The sequence below is a fragment of the Myiozetetes cayanensis genome, unplaced genomic scaffold (assembly GCF_022539395.1).
Source record: "Myiozetetes cayanensis isolate MyiCay16 unplaced genomic scaffold, myiCay2020 scf24, whole genome shotgun sequence".
In the NCBI taxonomy this organism is placed as follows: Eukaryota; Metazoa; Chordata; class Aves; order Passeriformes; family Tyrannidae; genus Myiozetetes; species Myiozetetes cayanensis.
Genome location: NW_026087456.1, coordinates 7,167,410 through 7,188,737, shown reverse-complemented (window position 1 = coordinate 7,188,737; position 21,328 = coordinate 7,167,410). Strand labels below are relative to the sequence as shown.

Sequence of the window (21,328 nt, the reverse complement as noted above, 5' to 3'; positions counted from 1 at the left end):
GAAATGAAACATCAATTTCTGAAGAAAAAAAAAAAACCACAACAGTTTTACTGATTTTTCCACGTCAGACAAGAAACCACCCTGAGCTGCGTACAGGACCCAGCCCTCCCCACACCCTGCCCCTGCAACCCTCTAAACCACACTCCTCAACGCACTGTAAGATTTCTCAGCTGTAGTATTAAACTGCTTCAGGTGGTTAATCTTAGGGACTTTTCTACTGCTTATTAGTTAATAAGGTAAACACGGGGAAAAGAAACGTTTAATGAGAGGTTGGTGCTGCCAGTTGTACTTTCTTCCCTCCCCTGCTTCCACCAGAAAAGACGTGGCAGTGAGAGCTTCAGCTGCTCCAAAAGACACTAAATCAGCGCTAAATTACCTACACACTGGTACAGATGTATATACGTATATATTTTACATTTATATAAAGGAAGAGATTTTCACTTTAAGGCAGCTACAACAGCCAACACCTTAAGCTGCAAGAGCATCCAGGGGAAATTACTTCCTCCACAGCTTACTCACTCTCACACACACATAAAAAAAAAAAAAACAAAAAAACTTGCCACGTCAAACTTCCCACAGGCAGTGTAAACACAGAGGTCATGCTGAGTGAGACAGGAACTGTAACCATAAGCAAAATAATGCAACTTTATCGAACACAGTTCCAGATTCTATTTAACACTGAGCATATTTAATCTCAAGACAGGCATATATATCAAGACATCAGGAAAAGTTTGGAGGCAACACCCAAAATATCAATAGAAAAAATCACCTAAGGGTTCAGTGATCAAGTTCTAACAATAGACATACAGATTCACCCTGGAAAATGCAGGAGATGAGCGGATCTGCTAAACCCAGATCTTTCCCTGGGTTTGTTCACTACAAGCGTCTCTAAGTTGAAGGACAGGAAAACTTTTTTGCTCCCTGTCTCTGTCAGCATCAGTTTGCCTCACACCCGATAGCCTGGGGAACAACACTAACACTGAGGAACAACTCCAGAATTTAATTTACCGCTATTACAGAATAGGCTGTCATCTTTTTCAGAGGATTGCTGTATATATGCCTGTAAAGATGTAAAACTGTCTCTGCATGTAGGACAAGAGAATCGAAACCAGAGACTCGTGTCCTTGGCTCACTGAGGAAGAACTATTAACTTTGTATTTCTTCAGAGACACTGTGCTCAGTAATACATCACGGAGGAAGAGGGGCTGTCCCTTCCCAGGGCACGCTGTAATCTCAGTTTGGCAAACGATCTTTGGGGGTGTGCACTTTTATCTACACGAACACGCACATACATACACACAGAATGCAATTAAGATATATATACATTGGTTTGGTGGGGTTTTTTTTCAGTACCACATTTTGATCTAAGCCATGAAAGCAAAAGCTGAAGTTTTCTCCATTCAGGGCAAAGCCTGCAAAGGTTTTCTGCATTTTTCCCTGCATGTAACATTTCTATCCCCACGAACCACGCGATTTAAGCCGCCGTAAGCTCGCAACAGGTCCGGCTCCGCGGCCGGTCCCACCGCCCGCCCCGCGTCCCGCGGCTACCTGTGACCTGTGCCCGCCCGGGGCCGCGTCCCGCCGGCGCGGGTGCGAGCAGCCCCGCGGTTCCGCGGTGCTGAGGGAGGGAGGCAGGGGGGTTTGGCGGCCGCAGCCCCCGCGCTGCCCCCGCCCGTCCCGCGGCCCCTCAGGCGGCGGTGACCGTTAAAACCGTTACCTGGGGCCGCGCGCCCGCTCCCTCACGAGCCCGAGTGCCACGTCTGAGGCGGCCCCGCGCGAGCGGCGCGTGCGCAGTGCGCGCGACGAAGCCGCGCCCGCGGCCGGGCCGTGCCCTCACCGAGGGGGGCGAAGGGCAGCGCGAGGGCTGGCAGCGCGAGCCCCTGTTTGCCTCAGCGACAGAGGGGCGACAGTCTGCTGCAAACACAGGGGTGTCCCGCAAACACGATATTCTCCTCATAAGGGCATTAAAAACAGAAGCACTGCATCAATTAAGTCGGAAAAGACCTCTGAGATCATCGAGTCCAACCCTGGGACTGAACACCGCCGTGTCAACTAGACCAAGTCCCTCAGTGCCACGTCCCGTCTGTCCTTAAAAACCTCCAGGGACTGTGACTCCACCACCTCCCTGGGCAGCCCATTCCAATGTCTAATCACCCTCTCTATAAAAAGTTCTTCCTAATGTCCGACCTCTTCCTCCACTAGTGCAGATTAAGACAATGCTCTCTTGCTCTGTCGCCAGTTACCCAGGCGAAGAGGCATATATAATATACATACATATATATGTGTGTGTGTTTATTTATTTATATATAATATATATATGTCAGATATATAGATATATGTAAAATATAAATACACGCATACATATATGCACATATACATGCATATATATGTGTGTATGTGTATATATCTGACGTATGTATGTCACATATATAAATGTAAAATATATATATAAATATATACATATACACATACATGTGTGTATATGTATGTATTTATTTATATATTTTTACATATCTATATATCTGACATATCTATACTTACATAAATTATGCCACCCAAGTATCTCTAGTGAAATATGACACAGGTGCTTTACCTGTTTGCATACACACTGGTTTTAATTACTGTTAGGGTGCATTTAAAAAGGCTACCTTAGTTACAGGATAGTCACTGTTTTTTCTAATTAACAAAGTAGAAACATGGTAGTAACAGGAGAGAGACTGGTGGTAACATGAGGAAGATGTATTTGTGAAGTTACTGTTCTTCCCACTCACAAACAGACATTAATTGTGGTGCAAAAGTAAAAAAAAGGAGAGAAAAGTGCCAGAGGATTCACAACAAGAAAAAACAGCCATTGCTCACAGAATCATAGAATCATAGAATATCCTGAGTTGTAAGGAACCCATACGGATGGTGGAAGTTCAGCTCCAGGCCCTGCACAGGACAGCCCCAAGAATCACACCACGACAGCTGCATAACTCACATGCATCAAATAATATAAGCTGGTTTTCTACATGTTATCAGAGCCAATACTGTTGGACATGTCAGGGAAGATCTTGAACCTTTCAAATCTCTCCCAACTGCCTAATCAGAATGGAAAATTTCATGCCCGAGGTGACAAGCATCAGTTAAACTGGATGTGGTTTTGGCTGCAGGGTATCAGTGACTCTTTCATAAGCAGGATGCAAACCAATGCCTTTCATCATTGCTGTGCTGTAGTTTCACCCCTCGTCCCTCTCTCTTTGGTTGGTAATATGGACACATTAAAGTGATGCAAAATCCTTTTGAAATACCATGCCACTGAGGAAAATAACGGCTTTAAGTTTGGACATTCCCTATTTTATGGTGGAGACGGGCAGTCACTGTCCCCCCAGTCCTGCTGTGTCTAGCCCAGAGCTATTAACAGTAAGCAGCTGTGGATAATTCAGCACTGGAGAACCGTGCACTTACTTGGCCACTGAATACTTACTATCAGATTTCTCCTGCCCGAAATCAGCTCCAGTGAGACCGAAAGATGAGATCAGCAAAAGATAGCAAGGAGAAGCTATGGCATTGGCAGTTCTTCCCTTATTTCAGGCCCACTCTGGAAATGGATCAAGACACCTCTTTTTTTTTCGAGGATGCTTCTGTTGTCCTTCAGCCTGGAACACTGAGACAAAAGGCATGCAGCATGTCACAGTCTGGATGTTTTGAAGCTACAAGTAGCATTTATCTACAGTTTCCACCTATAACATTAAAAGTAATTTAAGGTTTTCAATTTCAGAAACATGGAAACATCATTAAAGATTTAAGTGCGTTATTGGTCTGGAAAGTAACTTCATAAAAATGAGATTGCAGGATTACTAAACTGTTGCAAGTCATTTTATTGAAGGACTTAGTTTTAGTTAAACTGTACCTTAAAATCTGAGAATCAGACTGGTTTGTTCTCTGTCATTGTCAATAAAGATGATCTTGCAGGTTAAATTACCTTTCTTAACAATCAGTTTATCCTGAAGTGCAATGCTCCTAATTAGGAGCTAGTACTACTGAAGTAAATAGAAGACTTTGTCTAAATCCATTTGCTTTTTTCATCTATATTAAAAAGCAATGAATCCCCTCCTTCTAAAATCTCTCTTTTAAAGTTTGCACTAGATTTTTTTCTGTTAATTCTGAAACTAAAGAAATCCATAGTCATCCATCAGCTTGGGAGTTAAAAGCCCCTCATGGATAAACCATACAGAACTCGTGTCTCTCTCTCATAGCACATCACATTAAGACAATGTGTGATTCCAGGAAACCTAAATCCTATCTTAACATTTTCATTTACAGGATGCCCTTAAAATACAGCCCTGGCAAAAGTTGCCAGGAAGAATCAGAACAACACCACGATGCACTTGAGCCACGGGCAGGTATTTCTCACAATGATGGGATGGCCATGGCACAGCTTTTGTAGCACTTCACATTGACTGTGGTAACAAATCACTGTGACCAGACAAATATCTGCAGCTCAATGCTGTAAGAATTTATTTCTAGATCATAATACATATTCTAAACCTTTCTCCAGGGGAAGGTGCGGGTAATATTGGGTATGTTCTTTAAAGAAAAAGACTATTTCATCACAAGGAGTAGTTAGTAGAACTCCAAGGATTCTACATTTTAAAAGGCTTTTTTTGTTGTTATTGAAACTGGTTTTCTTCTTTTAAATTCATTTGTATGTCCTGCAGACAAAGCAACAGGTTTGCTTTTGCACAACATCAGAAGGGTCCTAAAAGCTATTTACACAGAAGGATTACTTTCTTTTCCTGTCTTGCTTACTTATAATCATTAAGATCTTCTTTAATGTTTCATCTACTGTATAGTTAAGATCTATGGAAAACAGTTTACAGCTTAGTGTAAAGTGCTTTACAAGAAAAATGGAAATTAATATTTACAAAGGCTGTATTTGTTTAAAGTGAAAGCAAAGACTTTGGTAAAAAAAAGGAGCAATCAAATTTTGAAGGGATTATGTTCTTCTGGGAAAAAAAGGTGTGTTAGATTAAAAATGCTACATGAAGAAAAAGAAAAGATGTAATATTTCAGGAATCAGAACAATACTGTAAAAAGAAATACATCAGTGTTGTGACTCAGCTACATTTCTAATATAAAAAACTATGCACAATAGAAACCTAAACGAAGGTACAGCAGAAGTGAATACTGATATGTCTCAGTGGCAATTAGAAAACATTACCGCAGTACACCCTTTAAACACTGCCCTAAATAGAATGAAAGCAAAGCAAGCAAAGGGCTTTCAGAACATCAGGCTGATGTAGCTGCTGTTATTCAGGGAAAGTAATGTTAAAATCCAGGGCATACATTCATTGCTGTATATGTTTTCTGATAAATGCTTTGTTATACCCTGCAGAGGATATTATCTAAATCCACTTTCTTTCCCTGAAACTCAGTAAACCAGAAATTTTTATAAAATGCTCCACATGTGGTCAGTTCTATGCAAGTCACACATTACAAGAGCAAATGTGCTTTAGAAAACTGACTGTGGCTGCTTTCATCATAAAAAGACTTTCTGGTTAGTTCAAGCCTCTGGATTTTTCAATATCTGCAAATTGTGAGGCTCCTCTGCTTATTCTCACTGACTGCTGCTGTTTTGGTTTTCTAATGAAATCAACATTCTGGCAACTCGATCTGGAACATTTACAGGAGATAGATTACGGTGTTCTGAGAAAACTGCTGGGATGTTTCAGTTGGGGAATTTCAATTATCTTTTTAATTAATTTAGTACTGTCTAAGATGCATGACAGTGGAAGATTGTACTACCTGTTCCTAACAGAAAAAAACCCCATGACTTCATTATCCTGCAGTAATTGCAACATAATGAACTGTAACATAAAAACAAAGATGAGAACTGATTATAATCTGATGAATAATGTATCACATATAAAGCACTGTGAATAAACATTAAGCCATCAGTCTGAGAAAGGACAGCAGAAAGTTAAATGATGCTTCCTGTGTTTGCCTGCTGAATGTATGGAATTTCTCAAACACAGATATATTTCACCTTTACATTCAAAAACACCTGCAGCAGCTTTACTTCCACTGGCTTTCATTTTACATTTCCTGCTTGTGTACAAAATTTCTGCTGTATTAGTTTAGACTTGCTACAGAACAGTACTCAAATAAACTTACTATCATTAAAAAAAAGAGTAACTGAGTTAACTCTTCAAAATAATTTGATTTGATTTACTCAGTTTTCTCATTGGAAGAGTATAGTCCTACTGTTAGTAAATCATATTTATTCCATATAATTGATTGTCTACTGCTATTCATATGATAATATTTCTGACAAAGGCTCAGAACTGAGGAACCTGTTATGTAAGAAAAACAACCCTACAAAGGTACTCAGAAATTACTTAGAATGCAAATACTCCTATGTGTGTTTCTTCTTTACACCACCCTTAATGTGGAAGGAAAAAATCTTCTACCTCAGCATGGCAAAATGACAGAGGTATTATATACCAGGAAGGCATCTCTGTCATTTGTAAAAATATCAGTTTGAATTACAAAATTATTTGTCAAAATACTGGGTTTAGTCTAAACAAAATATCGGTTTAGTCTAAACCGATTGATGCCTTCCCCATAATCAGCAAAAATAAACATCAGAATCAAACCAAAGAAAATCAGAATTAACTCTTTTTAAAACCCATCATGTTCCTTTTATGTGGAAAAAGCAACAAAGAGATAGGAGATGCAGCTGGTGTGAAAATAAAGGGCAGGAGCAAAATTATACATCACATTTGGTGTCACAGTTCACATACTAGATTTGCACTGTGAAGGCACATAAAACCCTTGTTCTGCATTTGCAGACATTGGCAGTTGTCTGGAAAAGAGGCAGATCCATGTCAGTGCCAGCTAAAGTAGATTATCACCAAAAGCAGAAGCCTGTACCAGAGACAGAAGGAGCTGGGAAGTCTGGAAAGTAGATGCAGCGCAACAGGGAAAGCTGCAGGATCAGCAGGGGTTAAACATCAAGGTGTTTTTGGAGGGCAGATTTTTCTAATATAATCTGCTCCACTTGGAAAGGAATTAGTTATCAAAGCAGAGCGTTGGAATTCTTGTTCCTCCAGCCAGGAATGAAGAGAGCTGGATAGCTTTTTAATCTGTTGCAGTTTCTTGGATGGGGGGGTAAGATTTCCTGCAGGGAGATCCTTGTTGTGCCACCTGGGCTTCTCTGGTAAAGCCTTAACCAGGTCCATCCAGAGATAAAGAGGGAGCAGAGCTGCTTTGCCTTTTGCAGGCAGAACTTGATGCCAAAGCAACTTTTTCTGCCCTGTCCTTTTGCTGGATGCTGTAGTTTGAACCACCACCACCACCACCATCACACTCACTGGGGCAGACACTGAACAAAAGACGTCCCTGTAGTTGTAAGGTGAGCGTTTCCAAATTGCTTTAAAAATCTTAACAGCTTATTCTGTAGTACAGAGGAAAGAGGGAAGAGCAGGGTACTACAGGTTGACTCAAACTATCAAACTACAAGCAGAGATTTTCAGAAGTTCAAGCAGATTTCTCAAGGTTACCCTGTGTAGTGGTCACCTTCCCCATTGTACAGGCCCAGACCAAAAACTGAGAAATTGCCAGTGTAAAAACAGAACCCAAACTTCCTGAGACCACTATTCTATTATAACTCAATTGTTCCTCTGCTTCACCTGTTCTTGTTTTCAGTCTGGAAAAATTCACTCTTATGAGCCTTCCAAGTGACAAACAATACCTGCTTTAAACTGCAATGCAAAAATAGTTGATTTTTATGCTGGACTGTGGCCATGCATGTAATTGAGCTCTTTAAAAGCAACAAGTCAAAGGGAGTTAATCACTTTTGCACTTGCTAACAGGAAATGAAATTTAAAAGATGAAATTTGATGCAGGTGAGTGTTCATCAGGCTAATGTTAAATTTGCAAGATCTCTTCCATCTTCAGTTTCATATTAAACCGTCACTTCAAAAATTTAGTAGATTGTTTGGGCCTAATTCATACCTCAGCTATGATTAAAATACTTTTTCTACCTGACTATGATAGGGTTGCTCTTGATTCATTTCCCTGTAACCCACCAGAAGAGAGTTTAGCATGGTGTATTTCTTTAACCCAGTGAGTTGGTATGAAGAGTTTGCTCTGGGTTCTTTCAGTACGAAGAGAGGAGCCCATAAAATCTGACTGTCTGAGGTGAACAGGTAGATAAAAGGTGCTGTGTTACTTAACTGCCACCTTTAAATGACAATTCAAAGAGCAGGATGAAGCATTAGGGCAGAGGTGAGGGAAGCAGAACACCTGCTTTCATTATTTACATGCATGTTCCAGTCAAGACTCCCCTGAGCTTTGGCACAGAAGATCAGTTTTGATTCCCATAGGCTCTATCAAGAAGAATGTGATGCAACCTTGCCCTGCCAAAACCAGAAGGAAAATACCACCTAAATACTTTTCTTTTTACTTCAGAATCTTTTATTGGAATTTTTCCAGCTACTGAAGCCAAAAATGGAGTCATCCCATCTCCTGGGAATCAAAATGAAAAGGGAATAGACACCTAAGAGTCACTCCAGGTCCCAAGGGAAAATTAATTCTTGCTTTCTAAAACACAGGGTTAAGTAAATCCAGCAGTGGAATGAGACCTGGAAACATGAATTCTAGCCCAAATCCTTACTTCTAGATTAACAAGAAACAGTTATTCCAGCGTTATTCCAACATTTTGTTCCACGCTTACAAACCTTGCTGTGAATGTGTTTTACACATTTTTCACAACAAAATCTTGTACCTATTTTGTGTGTTAATTCTAGGACACAACCTGAAATCCTTGTCTTCGCATAAAGAAAAACCTTCTCAAGAGACTTTTGTCCAAGAAGTGAAGAAAGAAAAAAAAAAGTTTACTTCTCTTCAGCCAGTAGTTTAGGAAATATTTCCTGATTATCTGAGACTGGCTGTGGGAGGAACAGGTAGGACAAACACCAAAGAAACATCAGAGTTCTCTTCTTCAAATTCTTGGCTCTTTGAGTCATCCATATGTTTTTATGCAGCTCCTTTAATGGTGGCAGGTCTTTGGCTACAGAGAGCCTGTGATGTGTACATGCTCCGAGAGATGATCATTAATTTACCTCCTGACATGGTGAATTGAAGAGTTACATTCTCTGCAGGAATTTCGACTTATTGTGTTCTAATTCAGCAATGCTCAAGGATAACAACTTTGTTTCTGTGTTTTGGAGAGAAGTGGCTTCTTTTGCCTGTTTGTTTGGGTTTTTTTTTTTCCCCACAATAGATCCAAACTCTCTCAGGATCAAGCCATTACAAGCACCCAGGATGACACACTCCTGTACATTTCTCTGCTTCTTCCATTAACGCTTCATTTGCCAGTTTTGAAATTCTTCATTTGCCACTTCTGAAACTGGGGAAAAAACCAAGAAAGCAAGACTAGTTCTAAAATTCCAGCCCACCACATAGTACCTTGCCTCACAATCCACGGTAGGGATTAAAATTTTAAGGCTTTGCCTTTACTGATGAGGAACTGTTCATGCCTCCAATGAGTGTGAGCAGAGCCTTCCTGTCTGACCTTATAGGTAGATAATTACCTATAACCTGTATTTTTAATTTCTTTTCCCTTCACTAAGAACTTGGTGTTTCTGGTTTCTAGTGCCTTTGCCACTCCATGTTTGTACTTTCAGTCAGCAAACCCTCTTTAGCTGGCAGAGTGCTGGAAAGTTCCTCACGCAGCCGAAACATCTGGATTCCATTAATTTATCTTGTAGGACAAGAGAAATTTGATGGGAAAAAATGAAGGGCAATCAGCTCTAATGGATGTTAGCTGGAGCTGTGCATTTGAACCTTCCATCAATATATTTCATTCCCTTTGCCATTTTATATCTTTTTTGAAAATGAAATCCTTTCCATGTGTCTCTGTTCCTTGTTGCTTCTTACAGCAGGAGAACCAAAGTGTAGCAATCGAGCAGAAATGTGTTTTTCTACCTCTGTAAGGTTTGGGGAAAATGATGTTGAGCTCTGCCTTCAAAATTTGCTTTTACTTCCTGTAACTGAGTTGTACAACTATGGAACAAGGGATGTTATTAGGCAGTGATTCAGGACAATAACATCAGCTGATGTGCCTGGCATTGCCCAGCTGGACACTTTTAAAAGAAGTCTCATTTGAAGGGATATATTGAAGAACCCATTTTCTCTTCATTTGGAAGAGACTGCGTGTCATGATTTCTTAAGTGGCATGGCTGTGATTTTATCTATTGTTCCATTAAACTCACTATATATTTATGAGTGGGGGGGTGGTTTCCATGTAATCAATAGAACAAACCCCAAATAAATAAGCAGTGACAATTTTTTTTCCTTTTTTTCTTTGCTGATTATTCCATTTGGCTGAAATCACATCCTACAATAAATTGGGTAGGTTTTTAAATTGTTTACAGATGACACAGTTAGGGTCTACTAGAAAGCTGTTAAAATAGGTATTTTTAGGGAACCAGCTTATGTGGATTTTAATGTGGAAAAAGAGTCAGATATGAAAAGAAAATGAAATGCAGAAGAAGGAGCAAGTCAGACCATCTGGGTATTTACAGCAGTAAAATGCTGCCCATAAATTAGAGATCATGATATCCCCTTTCCCTCTGTCTCTTCCTCTTCCTCATTACTAAGGAATGGGTGGAAATGTTTGCATTTTTAAAGAATCCCTAGACCTGGGGTACCACTGTAGGAAACTGTAGGTGAAATGACAGCTTTGCTTTTATTGCTGGATGAAAGACAAAGATTTGTCTTATTTCTTCTCACACTTGGAGAATGTTTTCTGAACTCAGCTACAGAAATATCTGATTTAAATTAGATTTTAGATAAATCCACTTGTAGTAAAACTGTTCAGTATCATAAATTGTTATTACAATAAGAAAAGAAGATATATGGACAAGTGGCAGCAGATGAGGCAAAGAAAATTAAGAAGCAGTCCCCAAGACCACACAGAGCTTTAAAGGAATTGAAGGCTGAAATAGCTGACTGTTAGTGAGATTAGAGAGAGCCATTTTTTAAATGAAGTGTTCCAAGAGAGACTCAGAAAACAACCAGCCTGTCAGCCCAGCCTCTGTACAAAACAGAGAGGTGGGAACTATAATATGGAACAGTGGACATCTGGCTAAATATGACTTATCTGGGAAGAGTTAAAAAGGTTTTCATAAAAGGAAGTCCTGCCTCACAAACATAAGGCAGTTCTTTGAGGGGATCAAAAAACACGTGGATGAGGGCGATCTGATTGATCTTGGATTTACAAAAGGCTTTCAACAAATTCCTTCAGCAGAGGCTTTTAAGAAAACTAAGCAGCCATACCATAACATGGCTTAGAAGTATAAGGTGATACACATTGGGGGAAAAAACATTAATTCACATATAAAACTGTGTGCTTTGAACTGACTACATCAGACAAGATTTCGAGATTTTAAAAGATAATGCCACGAACACATAAACTCAGTAGTGTCTGAAAAAGCAAATTAGGTGTTAGCAATGTTGGGGTTAGCAACTAGAGAACAAAATAGATGATATCATCATGTTGTTGTATAAGTCCCAACTTTGTCTGCTGTCTGAGAACTATGTGGTGTTCCAGGCCCCCACCTCAGAAAGGATATGGAACTCTAGAGGATGAAGAGGAAATGAGATAACGAAAGGTAGGAGACAGCTTCTGTATAAAGAACCACTAATTACTCTGTTATCTGTTGGAAAAAAAAAGTGGATATGTCAGAGATCTGTAAAATAAGTGCCTGGAACGTGTGCCTGGGGATTGCCTGGTCGCAGTTTCCTCTGATCCATGAAGCAGCGGAGGGACATCAAATGAATCTGCAGGATCCAGCTTCAAAGAAGAAAAAGTGATTCTTTGTGTCCCAATGTTTGTAGGGATGACTTCCTATGCCACGTGCTAAGACCTCATCATAGAGGTCCTGGTTCAAGCCAAAGCTTTCCCTGTATTTGGGCACAGACAGGTGTTGGGTGAGTTCTGCCATTTGTCTTCTGCCAAGTTTATAAAGTTATGTTTTTTGACACAAAATTTTTATCAGTTGTTGCCTGGAATTGGATCTTTAGGTTTTAGTGAAACGACGGAGATGGGGGCAGTGGTTAAGTGGCTGTGGTTGCCATTAGCTTTAAATTTTTCAGCGGATTTTGAAAAGTACCTCCAAATTTATGCACTTTATTTAAGCTATAGAAACTACAGAGACCAAAAAGTCATAAACCCCATGAATGACCCCACTTTTATCTTGATGTCCAGTTTATGACCAGCACTTAGAAATCCCAAAGGGTGCAGAGAATGTACAACAAGATGAGAGAAGTATTAAAAAGCAAAATATGCTGCAGCATAAGCAGTTAAGAAATTCATATAAGGCAAATGGGAATTGTTAGTGCCTATGGGGTATTCTTTGCTAGATTAAGACCTAGGAAGCTTTGGATCTTCCCAACATGGGAATAGTTTAATTACAGACTTCAAATGCTTTTCTTACTGCAAGCCTAAACCACTGGCATTGTTTTGCTGTCTTTTCCTATGGCACAATCAAATTTAAAATGCTTCCCTCTGCTCTTTTGCCTTAATGATGTCAGATACTTGGTGGGGGAATAACTCCAAGGGAACACCAACTGCTGATCATACAACAAAATCAAACAGATCCTGGTGTTCTGACTGTTAAATTTTTTCCAGCTGAGCAATGACTAATCAAGATTATTCTGCTTTAATATTTTACACAGATCTGTTATATGGTCAAAGGAGAGAGAAGCATCCATATCCAGTACAAATTCCCAGCATATATATGGCCATCCAAATGCTGGGGTGAATCTCCTTAATTTGTTCTCTGCAATAAGTATATGAAGAAGTTCAGAAACAGAGATCAGTTTTGATCACTTTTTACCAAAATGATAAAAGCTTGATACAAGCTCAAAACACCTTAGCAGTAATTAAACATACTTATTTAATAATAAATTTACAACATTTGAAGGGTTGATAAATATGTGATTCATTTTCTTAAAATAAATGTTTAATTTTTGTATTTAACAGAGTGTGTCACAGAAGTATCTATAAAAATGTGCTTCATTAGGCAAAAGGGAGAGAATTTTGTCTAAAGCAAGATTCTGCCATGGGAAAGACTGAAAATCTGTCTGCTATAGCAACAATAGTAAAATATGAACGTTGCACAAGTAGTAACAATTCACCTTGAAGTGAATTATTTCAAATCAGGAGTCTGCACTCTGAGGTTGTCAAGCAAAGTCCCTTTAAAGCTATTCCCTTTCTGGATTCTCTGACAGTGTTCCCCTTAAGTATTTAATTATATGGCAACCTGTGCTTGTTTTGCTTCTCCAGCGCTTTTAACCTGTAGTCAATAAAGCAAGCACTCTTCCTCCCATTAAATCCTGTTATTGAGAGAGTGACACTGGCCTCTGTTTGATCAGGGATCTTGTCTCCACCCAGTCTTAGTGTCTTCAGAGGCCTGAAGGGCTCAAGCTCCTAAAAGCCTGTCTACTTTTTCCACCCATAATATTTAACAAAAGATCCTGTCTCTACTTTGATATTTTTTCTGTCTTTAAAGAACAATGCTGTGGTGTAAGAACCAGCCAAGTAAAAGCAGTTCATACAGCGACCTCAGTGAATTGAGGCTGTGAAAATCTGATGCCCCCAGCAACATGGGTGGGTCTCAAAGCAAGAGCTGTTTGTTTCATACATCAGTCTAGACATGAAAGATGTTTCTGCCCATCTGCTGAACACTGTACTTTAGACAAAATATGATTCAAGCCAGACTACCTGACTTTGGGCTGAGGTGAGTAGGAGCTTATGCTGTCAGTTGTTTAACACTCAGCTAGAGGAATATTCATCCCTTGCTGAAAAACAGTCACCTCTTAAACCACTCCACTAGACCTGGAGGAGCTCAGCTGTTTACAGGCTGCACGACCACAGGATAGTAACAGGGAACAGAACTGAACACAGGCCTGAACCACTGGCAAATTAACTTCCCACTGAATTTTCTTTTGTGCTTATAGTAAGGTTCCCTTTTAATGCCACAATGCAAATCAGACACTGATAGCATCTGTAGGGAGATCTGATACTTCATTCCACTAATCCTCTTCCCTGCTCTGGTAGGAAAGGCAACAGGTTGCATAAGAACAGGTATTATTAGGGTCCAATGATAATTCAGGTCATTGTTAATAGTAGTGCACACTGAACTGTACTAAGGTTAGATAAAGAAGCAATTCCAAGACAGGGAAATTATAAAGCTTTTTTTTTTTTTTTTTGGCATACCTGTAGTGCTGCAGAAAGTGCATGCAGGGTAGAGATGAAAATGCTAAACCCAGTTCAATCTAAGTGTACCAGTTATTCAGAGGATGTACATGATGTTTTGCTCGAGATTCTGCTTGCTTTCTTTAGAGTAAAAATGCAAGATATGGGTAAATTAGAGTTTAAAATGCCTGGCACCATTTACTAAAGTAAACTTATTTCCTAAATTGTCCCAGGCAAATGTACACTTGTTTTTGCTGTTGTTTTGATTTAGCTGTCACCAGAGTCATGTCTAAACACAGCCCCCTCTGCCTCATGGCCGAGACTCTTTGTGTGCATTTCCCCAGTGTTACTTACTGTAGTTTGAAGGTGGGCTGAGCGTCGGAATCTGACGACAGAGTGGGCTGTGCCCTCGGGCCGAGGCAGCTCTTACATTCTCCTGAATGACTACATTTGCTCGTGCAGTTCCCAGCAGCAGCAACAGTGTGGTGCTCTGGGTCTCCAGCTCTGCCCGGCAGCTGAAATCTCCAGCTCGCTGAACATCTGCGAGACAAATTTCCCATGTTCTCCTGTATCTGAACGCTGCCTGACTGCACCGGGAACATGGGCACGGGGGATTATCTCTGCATTGCTATGAGCGGAGGGGCGCCTTGGGGCTTTAGACTGCAAGGTGGCAAGGAGCAAAAGCAGCCTTTGCAGATCGCCAAGGTAGGATCACGAGAGAGATGCTATCGGTGTGCTGGGAACAGGAGCGAGCAGAACAGTTTGCTTAGATACAAATTAAATACCGCGTCCAGGGAAGTGGCTGGTGCGGATCTTGGGATGCTTGTTTGAGTTCGCTGGCATGTTCTGCAGAGATCCTGCAGGTGTTGGTTATGTTGGTTTCAACAAAAAGGGATGATTACTTGATGGTGGCTTGCAAGTAATGCAAGCATTTTCCTAGCCATTAAAGGTTTAACTTGTGGCACGATGGGTGTCTTTCAGCTCGTTTGGGTCTCTGTCTGGCTTTGAGTGCGCTTGGCACATCGCAAACTCAATCTCATATTAGGAAGTGCTGCTCCAGGCATCTATTTCTGATAGTTTTTCTACTCTAGTCATAGAATAAATACAGCTTTACCATGAGAAAATGTTCTTACTATTTTGGGAACCCTGGAAAGCATTACTCCGAGTTATCTCTGGTTTTGGAAAGTTATCCAGTCTTAGAAACAGCATTAATAGATGCCAAACATCCCCTCTTATATTTCGTGAGCAACACTGAAAATTCCTGGACACTTCAGAAATTATCTCCATGTATAGAAGGGGAGCAAACCAGAATAAATTAAAAATAACAACTGGTAGCCCCATGTAGCAAAAAAATAATAGTTCAAAAGTAGTTTTGTTAAAAATCAGTGCTCAGTCCAGTGCAACAGCTTCCCCACTGGTGCAACAATGAAGATTTGTCACGGTTATTAAGGCTTATGTAACTGTATGGAGCTGCATTCTGTTCTCCTAGACATGAGGCACAAATTTGGTCCACAGCTCTGAGGTCAGCAAAAAACCTCTGGCTGAAATGCTGCTGGGACTGATCATTATACAATGAGTTCTGCCTTGTTATATGGAGGGAGGGAGTTCAGTGTGTGTCTTATCTCCTTTTGGTGTCTTGGTAATGCAGTACATTCAGTGTTAAGTTTTTGTACTTTGGTCAGTAGTTGAGTATTTAAGCTGTAACTTTCTTAACTTGTCAGTGTATTTATTAGTTAATTAACTTCAATGTACTGGCTCAGTTGACTTTTTCACAAACAGCAGAAACAGTAAATCTACCTCACTTTATAAAAGAAGGTCCTTTTAGTGCCTCTGTCGAGAAAAGAACATTTCTCACTATTCTTCTCAATGATTTCCAGCCCATAATATTAACCACATTCAGAAACAGAACTATTTAGTGAGGGTATGAATACTTTTTCTAATTACTGTTATTCTTTTGTTGTTGTTCTTCTGTTTTGCAAAACTTGACCGTGTTTACTTCCCCCCCCCCCCACAGATGGGCAACTGTTGCTCTGCAAGTAAAGGCCCTGATAAGACACGGCAGCAGCCTCCTGCCATCTAGTGAAAACTTGTAGCTAGAACTTAAAAATTGTAACAGTAAAAGGCAAGTGGCCTCGGTTACATAAACTAAAGCAAAGTAGAGAAGTGATTGTGATACAGAACTAAAGAGGAGATGGATGTGAAGGGAGGGAAATGAGATAATCCGTGAAAATGTGGCAGGATACACAAATCTCAAGTTCACACTTATCTACTCTTTGATAAAGGAAACATATTGTTTTTAAAGCTAATGGAGTAAGTCACTGCAGTTCACTGCAGAATCAGCTTTTACCAGTTTGGTTTATGCCTTTTAAAAAAGTTTTAATACGTTTATAAATATGTAAACCATGTCCCCACTGTCTGTAGCCTAGCTCTTAAAGCATATATGCAAGCAGCATTCCCACTAAAATCCATGAGAGTTTTGCCTGTAGTATAAAGTACTGTCTTCCATTAGTATGAAAATAGTTAACGGAGAGATAGAGACAAACATTTACAAACCACTAAATTAGATTCAAGACTTTCCTGTAATTTGTTAGAGGGGAGATTGCAACAAACGGAAGTCTCGGAAATTATAATTTTTCCTTGTCCATTTTTAACCCTTATTCAAAACATAAATTTTGAGAACATTTGACTCATTTTCCATACAGGTACACAAAGTGTTTAACACCCCTCTGAACCCTGGCTCCAGACACCAGCTCACCCTGTGATGTTGACTAACACCATAAATACTGAATAAAAACTTATTTTCAGTTAAAAAGAATACTGTGTATTCTATATACTGTCCCCATATACCATAAGGGCTTTAAAAGCAATTCTTTTAAATTCTATCTCAAGAGATCTACAGTACTAGAAAGGACTTCCAATAAATGGATGGAATTTAAAAAAAAAAAAATTCTCAGGAGTATAAAGCTAAGGAAAACAGTGGTTGTATGCACCCAAGGCACCAAAGCATGTCAGTACTGTGCTGTAGGATAGCTTTTCCAAAGCAGGAGATGGTTGGGAATTCTCAGTGGAACAGTGACCCTAGAAGGATAAGAATTTAAGATATATAAAAGCAAAGTAGCACATGGTATCTCCTTTCTGTTTCCACCATGAGATATACGAAAGAATGTGTTTTTAGGAATATCATGGGGGATTTTTTTCTTGAATATTTATTTTTTTCATTTAAAATACGTAAAAACTGTATGTACAAAAAAGAGAAAGTCTTGGGAGTTTTTCCACTAATACCTAACAATACTGACAATGCTATATATAATAAAGCTTAAGAAGCATCTCTTTTGCAACAGGTAATTTAATGGAGTCGATTTAGATCTTAGAGAAGATACAGATTTATAATTCAATTATGATGTGACTTCATAAAATGATCTGTTTGCAACAGAGGTCCATCATTCCCAGCATATTTGTTACCTACACCACACAGCAATTTGCTGAACTCATTGTTTGTATCTGTCAAAGTCTTGGTAATTTAAGATTGGGAACTTAACCAAATAGTTCTAGCATTCAAGGGCAGTAAGTTGCATGACTCAGACCTCTTAAGCACTTCAAAGGAAATTCAGCCCTCTTTTTCTGATCCTAAAAGCAAAAATGAACAGATGCTTACAAGGAGATTACAAGCTGCTGCTGCCCAAATAGTAGTTTTACCTTTACCTCAGGAGTGACGTTGTGACAACTGGCTGCCTGGTCATTTTAGACTTGTACCCTTGTCCATCAAAACGCTCAGATTTCAATTCAAGTCTCCGTTTCATCATTTTGGATTCATTAGAACCTGAAACTGAAAGTGAAACTCAAAGACTTGGGAACAACCTGAATGAACCAAGAGTGTGAAAAGTGATGTGTGAATACGATTACTTAATGCTGGATGTAATCAGAGGTGGGCTCTGCTGTGGCAGTCTAACTTTTTCTCCAAAATACTTGACTCATGCAGAACAACCCCGAGAGGTTTTCATCATGTTGAGCTTTACACTTAAGTCTAGAGGGAAAAAAAAACCTGAGTGGGAGGCATGTTAGCACAGTCATGCTTTGGATCCTGAGGTAAGGCAAAGCAAGTCACTGCCATGTATATGAGAGGTATGTTAGCACACAGCTGGTCCATCCACAGAGGACACCAAAGCTGCTGGGTTTAAGGAAACCTTTTCAAGTTCCTGTCACACTTCCATGCAGGTAAACTAGATTAGATAAACTAGATTAGCTAAAGTAGGAACTTTCTCTACTCAGTGTGCTGTGTGAAGGCTCTGCACTGAGCTCACAGACCCTGCTGATGTTGCCTTGTTTGTATCAATTGACATTTCAAAAAGGACTTGAGCACAGCTTTATGCAATAGCACTCAACAGAGCAAGCCATGTTTAAAACATGCTGGCTGAACTTTGGCAGCAAGGGAGGGGAGTTTAGAGTCAACCTACACGATTTTAAATACAACTTGCCTTACTTGGCCTGTATTTAAAAGTGTTTGTTTAAATTTGCTGGCTAATACATTTCCAAACATAGTTTGTTTTTGCAGCCCGGACAGACTCTTACTCTCAAATTCACCCTTCAGACCATCTGACACAGACGGTATTTGCTGATATTCAGAAAACCCTGTGAGGCATATTTACATGTTCTTTCACACAAGGAGTTATGTGGAAATTTGTGGGTTTATCTATCTTTTCTGGAGACGATTCTGACTGTCTTACGAGCCTTGACCCAATTTACTAACCAATATATTTTTGCACTTGTTTAGATGTCAGAATTTGGCTTCTATTTAAGTAAATTACAAAACTTCCATTGACAACCTGGAAGAAGTTGGGCTTTATGGAGGTTAGGTTGATTTCTTTTGCAAAACCAAGGAACAAAGTAAGGGTCCCCAAACCTAACAAAAATAGAACACCACTAAATAACTGTTCATGAAAACTCTGCCATTGCTAACTAGAAAAACAATGAGGGGAAAAAAAATCATACACCTTAACCACCAAAGGTTTCCATGCACTTCTAAAGGTTAGGGCTCTGCATTCCTTAATTTCAAACTTTTGCATTCCAGCTCCTGTGCCAGTGGAAATGTTTAGTACTGAAGTCCCATCTAGCTGTTTAAAAGCTGCAGGCTGAACTAGCACACGAGTGTATACCCTGTTTTGGATATAGGACTACATACCAAGCTGGTTTTGGCACGCTTCCCACAGTATTTAGGCAAACACAAGCATGGTTTGGATCCATGGATTCATTTGTGCTCATGTCTAATAGATGCTTTTCCAACTCTCACGCTAGGCGAGTTCAGTGGAATAGAATGAACACCATAATTCACACTGATTTAAACTAAACAAACTAAAAAAACCAAACAGTGTATTCCTACTCAATTAGATTAGCTGCTTTGTATAGAGCTTTGCTCCATTTTTTTGTTTCTTTGCTGGAAACTTTTAAAATACACTGCAAGGCATTATTACATGTCATTGTTCTGTATTTTCTGCCATTACATTCTTATTGTGAATGTGAATGTAATAGTAAGACTTTCAGCCAAGTTCATATTAAAATATCACAACAGGAAATGTTGTTTACAAAGTCCCTTAGAATTGTGTCAGATTGTTTGAGAGGACACAGCTAGCAATTTATGCATATCATGGAAGGGCTATCCTCCAAATGCACAACTCAGTGTTCTTCCAACTTACAGCAGAAATATTTAGAGCAGTAATTACTTTAAGGGACAATATTTCATGAGATAAATGTTTAGCACTCTATAAAATTTGCAGAGATATCTTTAAGAGGAATGATTCTGTGCATGGAATTAGCTACGGACAAAAATGATAACATTTAGATTGCAACCAGTACTCACGAGCACTGCTCGTTGGCTGGAACAAAACTGGCAGTAAAAACCCCCCCCTGGATATCAGCTTGGAGGTTTTAAATTTCAAACCTAATGTACACAAGTTACAGTGTGGATTTCTTTTTCCTTTTCTGTAATTTTTCCCATCTGTCCCATGTCATTAGAATCTGCAGTCCACACAGCCAGTGTGAACGTTAGGATGAGACTGATGCACATTTAGACCGAAAGGTTTCAGCGTGCTCTGAAATCAAAGTGCTGGTTTTTGGGTACCTGCCAATACAACCTGGTGTTGAGCACAATGGCCAAAAATGTCCAACACACCTCAGCACCTTGCTCTCAGTGGGGTGCTAAGAACAGTGAAGAAGTGGCTGCTTTATTTGTTGCTTATGTGGAAGGTAAATTATAACAAAACCCTGTGAGCTCTGAGCTCACCAGAGCCAGCGCTTAGACCTCGAGCTCTCTTATCACGTTCTGCAGTCCTGGGCACAGCTATGGACTCTTCCTTTCTGGTTTAGCAGGGAAACGCCGTCTGCAACTCTTCTTTCCACTTTATAGAGATATATTTTGAATGCCTTAAGTTTCCTTCTTTGTTATATATCTCCTTCCTACATCTGGGACTGGGCACTGAATGCACGGATAACCTTTTGCTTCAAAAGAGTTATGTCATCCTGGTCTGTGCAGCTGGAGAATCGTTATTTTATAAACTTGCCTTTTTGCAAGTATATTTTAGAAATATGGTCCCATTTAGGAAGTTGTATGCTTTGGGTTTTGTAAGCGTGTTTTGAATTACAATTCATTAGCAGACGAACTGGTGATGGGTCAAAACTATGAAGGGAGCAGATAAGCTGTGGTGCTTATACTGCTGCTTCCATTTGATGTGTTCTCTGTGGCATAAACATGCCCCCTATGGCATAAATTGCTGCAATATTGTATTTCAAAAAAGTTTCTAAAATAAAGATGATGCAAGACACCCTATGTTCATTGTGGCACTTTACAGTAACAGAAAGAAAAAAAAGGCAGAGTGACAGGGCAACATGACTTTATAGGACCAAATCTGCCCTTCCCAGTACTCTCTGCCTGATACAGGAGTATCAGGAACTGCTTGCTGTCTGAAGGCAAAAGTGGCAAAGCTGAGTTTATTTAAAAACCTAACAGCTGAATTATCACTAAAAGAAGCCTTAACAAAAAGAGTTACTTTTTTTCCCATGAACTCATTGGGAGCTTTGCCATTGACT

The 21,328-nt window shown here is 39.7% G+C and overlaps 2 protein-coding genes across 4 annotated transcripts in view; one reads left to right on the top strand and one right to left on the bottom strand.

The window, feature by feature from the left end:
• The window catches only part of SEC24D (SEC24 homolog D, COPII coat complex component), a 45,909-nt gene extending 42,326 nt beyond the window's left edge, over positions 1–3,583 (bottom strand). The window contains exon 1 of one of the 3 annotated variants that reach the window (XM_050320724.1): positions 3,467–3,583. The gene's annotated coding sequence lies outside the window, so the exon portion shown is untranslated. Of the gene's footprint in view, positions 1–1,548; positions 1,685–1,717; positions 1,777–3,466 lie in introns of those variants that run through there. The other 2 variants (XM_050320723.1, XM_050320722.1) reach the window with 2 other exon arrangements.
• Positions 3,584–14,730: 11,147 nt separating this feature from the next.
• The window catches only part of SYNPO2 (synaptopodin 2), a 75,812-nt gene continuing 69,214 nt past the window's right edge, over positions 14,731–21,328 (top strand). The window contains exon 1 of the mRNA XM_050320603.1: positions 14,731–14,953. Coding sequence (XP_050176560.1) covers positions 14,849–14,953 — 105 coding nt within the window. The 5' untranslated portion in view covers positions 14,731–14,848. The remainder of the gene's footprint in view (positions 14,954–21,328) is intronic.